At 46.7% G+C, this 4,010-nt stretch overlaps 1 protein-coding gene across 1 annotated transcript in view; it reads left to right on the top strand.

The window, feature by feature from the left end:
* Positions 1 to 4,010, top strand: part of DPP4 (dipeptidyl peptidase 4) — a 97,400-nt gene that overhangs the window by 6,867 nt on the left and 86,523 nt on the right. The window contains exon 2 of the mRNA XM_019522838.1: positions 1,023 to 1,136. Within this exon, the coding sequence (XP_019378383.1) occupies positions 1,023 to 1,136 (114 nt within the window). The remainder of the gene's footprint in view (positions 1 to 1,022; positions 1,137 to 4,010) is intronic.

Below are 4,010 nucleotides of genomic sequence, written 5' to 3'. Positions count from 1 at the left end.
CGCGTGGCTTCACCCTCGCGCCGGGCGCTGGCTGGAGGGCACCCCCGGGTCTGACACACGGACGTGCCCACCCCTGAGCACTGACACATGCACCGACCCCGGAACTGACACACGCACGTGCACACTCCTCAGCACTGGCACACATACATGCATGCACCCATGCCCTCCCACAACTGACACACACGTGTGCATACCACCCAGCACTGACACACACATGCCCACCCCCCAGCGTGCACGTACACACACACACACACACACATCCCCCAGAACTGACACACACACATGCACACCCCCCCAGCACTGGCACACACATATGCATGCACACATGGTCCCCCAGCACCAACACACACACACACACACGTGCATACCACCCAACACTGATGCACGCAGGCATGCTCCCCCCCCCAGCGTGTGCGTGCACACACACACACGTCCCCCAGAACTGACACACACACATGCACACCCCCCCACCCCTGGCACACACCCCCGCACCCACACATGCCCCCCCCCCAGCACTGGCACACATACATGCATGCACACATGGCCATCCAGTGCTGACACACACACGTGCGCACCCCACACATGCATGCTCATCCCCCAGCACACACACATCCCCCAGAACTGACACATGCTTGTGCACCCCCCCAGCACTGGTACTCACACCCCACCAGCACTGACACACATGTGCCCACCCCCCAGCACTGACACACATGCACATGCACACACATACACACACACATCCCCCAGCACTGACACTTCCATGTGCACACCCCCCAGCACTGACACACATACACATACATCTCCCAAAACTGACATGTGCACACCCCTCTGCACTGGTGTACACACAGGCATGTGCGCAGCCCCCCAACGCTGACACACACATGCACCCCCCCCGCACTGACATGCACAACCCCGGCACTGAGTCACACCCCCCCAAGTAATGACACGCACATATACACACACCCTAGCACTGACACACGCACACACATGAACACACACTGGCCACATTAACACATGCTCAGCACTTCTAACTTCACTTTGTGCTTTGCAGACCATAGCGAAGTGGCTCCTGGGGTTGCTTGCTGTTGCTGTGATCGTTACTGTCATAGCCGTCCCCGTAGCTTTACTGACAAACAGTAAGTTGGCAGCACTTGATCCTTTGAAGATAATGGAGCAGGCAGAATGTCTGAGCTTCGGGGAAATACTTGTCCAGAGCTTTCACTCAGTGTCAGCAAAGGTCTTGCCAAATCTTTAGACTCCAGCAAGCAAGGTGGTTAGGTGTAGTACTCCAAGATTTCTGAACCTCCGGAAGGCAGCTCACTTTTGAAGATGTCACTAGATTTTTTCTTAAATTAAAAATAAACCCCACCTCCATTCCCAAAGGATCCCAAAAGTATAATCAATTTTCCCCAAAGCGCAATCAAAATATGTCACTCTGGCAACTTTGTTTTCTTATCGGGGCTGAAAATTGTAGACACAACAGTAAAAATCTAGTCTGTCAGTTTTATATGGCATGTTGTAGGAGAGGAGAAGAAATATCCACATTAAAGAATGTTGAGAACAAAACAGTTTTACATAATTGTATGGTATGAAATAGGCAGCACTTTTGCAGAAATCAGCCAATTTGAGGGCAGAATGTGCTAGCGGAGACTGACTTTTGGACTCTGGTCACTTTGGGTTGATTAAGGGGTTTTCCAGTGGGAGGTTGTAGTCTTGGATGGTAATCTGAAACAACGTTAAATCCACATTTAGCAGGTGAGAAACTACCAATATAGCACAATTACAGATCATATTTTTTGTTTTACTTCCTCATGATTAGCAGTTGTGCAGTGTTGCAGTGTAGCATTTTATGCTACATTCTGCTGCATTACAGCAGTGTGGGATTGGAATAAACCTGAGAGAAACGCAGAGTTCCCGCTGATATTTAGAACAGATATTTAGAAGCCTCATTTTCTCCTGTAAGCATCTTGAGCAAGTATTCCAGATCCTGACAGCTAATTGTTACAGAATACTCTCGAAGTAATCTCTGCCGTGTGTACTGAGGTTTGGGGTTTTCCACATTTGAGAGCAGTGATTCTCAGCCAAGGTGCCACGGCATGCTGGATTGCCTCGGGGTCCTTTCAAGGTTGCTGCGGGGCGCCAAGCAATGCAAGCACTGTTAAGTGCAAACGTGAGTCACAAAATAATTCAGAAAAGCATTCAGACCCTGCTGTGGTCCTTCCGAGTTCTTTGCAACAGGACAAAAAATGAGTGAAAGCTAAGAGTGAAAGCATTTTCTGAGGGCTTCTTTGAGTCTGTCAAGTGATCAGGTGCTGCCTTGAGTCTTAAAAGGTCAAGAACCACTAAAGATCATTTAGACTAAAGATATGGTAGTAAAGATAGTTTTGCAATGCATGGTAATCATCAGTAATAGTTAGATATTAATAGAAATTATGGTTTATACTGTCTGGATCTTATATATAGTGCTATCCTATGACTTGTTCAGTAGTTTTTTGGAAGGGGATACAATGGTGGGTGGGTTGGTGGATTTTTGGGGTGGGGTTTCCTGCCTGCCTCAGGATAAGCAGATGTTAAAGGCAAAATTTGCTTTAATTAGCATGCTTTCAGGTGTCAAGTTAATTAAAGCACCCAGAGTGTCACACTAATTAAAGCACCCAGAGTGTCATGTGTATCAGCATCCCTGTGCTGAAAAATGGTGGCAGGGCACTTTGAACTAAAGCTCATCAAACAAGCTTTAGTTTAATGTGGACCGCTGCTGTTTTTCAGCGTGAGGAATTTGATGCATGTGATGCTGGGGTCTGCTGGAGTGCGGTAATTACAATGCTCTAGCAAACTCTGTTAATTGACTCTGCTCTGATGCGCTGTAATTACAGCCTGTTGAAACATTCTCCCTGCACATGTGTAGGAGCCTAAAGTTTTCAAGTAGTTGTGGGGGTAGGGAAGAGAAGCACAGGGAAGGTTTCGGTGAGTTGTCAGGAATGTGTACATGGGAGGATTTTGGAACATGGGTTAACATGAGACTTTGCTGTAGGAAGCACCCTGGAAGAATGTAACATGAAGTGACACATGTACCAAGCTTATCTGGGGGTGGTTCTTCAGGCACACGCTCACCATTAACACAGCTAGCCAGCATTCTTTTTGGGAGTCGAGTTTTCCATGGATGTGTAAGAGTTGGTTAGAGCATTCTGTTTTTAAAGCTGATAAGGACCCTGGAACGTAGTGACTTTTATTAATCCCTAATCTTGCTGGCAACATCACACTATGTCTGTCTCAAAAAAATGGTGTTGTGCTTGTGTGTTTATTTTTAATGCTGCTAAAAGAAGAGACTAGAAAAAAAAAGTTTTACTTGCAGAGTAGTCAGCTGTGTACAAAGTGGTGTTCTACAGTCAGTTTCTGTTTGAATTTGAAATAATTTGGACTTAAGACAAATACCAAAAACAGCATGTATGTAGTCCTTGTAATTTTAGAAAGCGTGTAGATTTCTTGGTTAACTATTGCCCTATTGATTATTGTCCTGGTCAACATAACGGGTTAATTCACTTCAGTGCACCTAAAATTTCCATGGTTATTTCAACAAGACAAAGCATTCTTCTTTTCCAGGAAATAACTTGGTGCATTAGAATTACTTTGTGCCATTATATTGTTGCCATCTTTTAACTCAGCAATTCAGTAACGTTTAATTGATATAGTTTCATAGTTTCTAGGGTCGGAAGGGACCTGAGTAGATCATCTAGTTCAACCCCCTGCCATGGCAGGAAAGAGTACTGGGGTCAAACAACCCCAGCAAGGTGTTCATCTAACCTACTCTTAAAGACCCCCAGGGTAGGAGCCAGCACCACTTCTCTTGGAAGTTGGTTCCAGATCCTAGCCGCCCTGACCGTGAAGTAGCGCCTCCTGATATCTAGTCTGAATCTCCCCTCTGCCAGCTTGTGACCGTTATTCCTTGTTACTTCGAGAGGTGCTCGGGGGAACAAGGTCTCTCCCACTCCCCGCTGGTCCCCCTGCTAAGT

The sequence above is a fragment of the Gavialis gangeticus genome, unplaced genomic scaffold (genome assembly GCF_001723915.1).
Source record: "Gavialis gangeticus isolate Ggan-Ray unplaced genomic scaffold, GavGan_comp1, whole genome shotgun sequence".
Lineage (NCBI taxonomy): Eukaryota > Metazoa > Chordata > Crocodylia > Gavialidae > Gavialis > Gavialis gangeticus.
The sequence above is the reverse complement of the archived record's forward strand: the minus strand, read 5'-3'. Positions and strand labels throughout refer to the sequence as shown.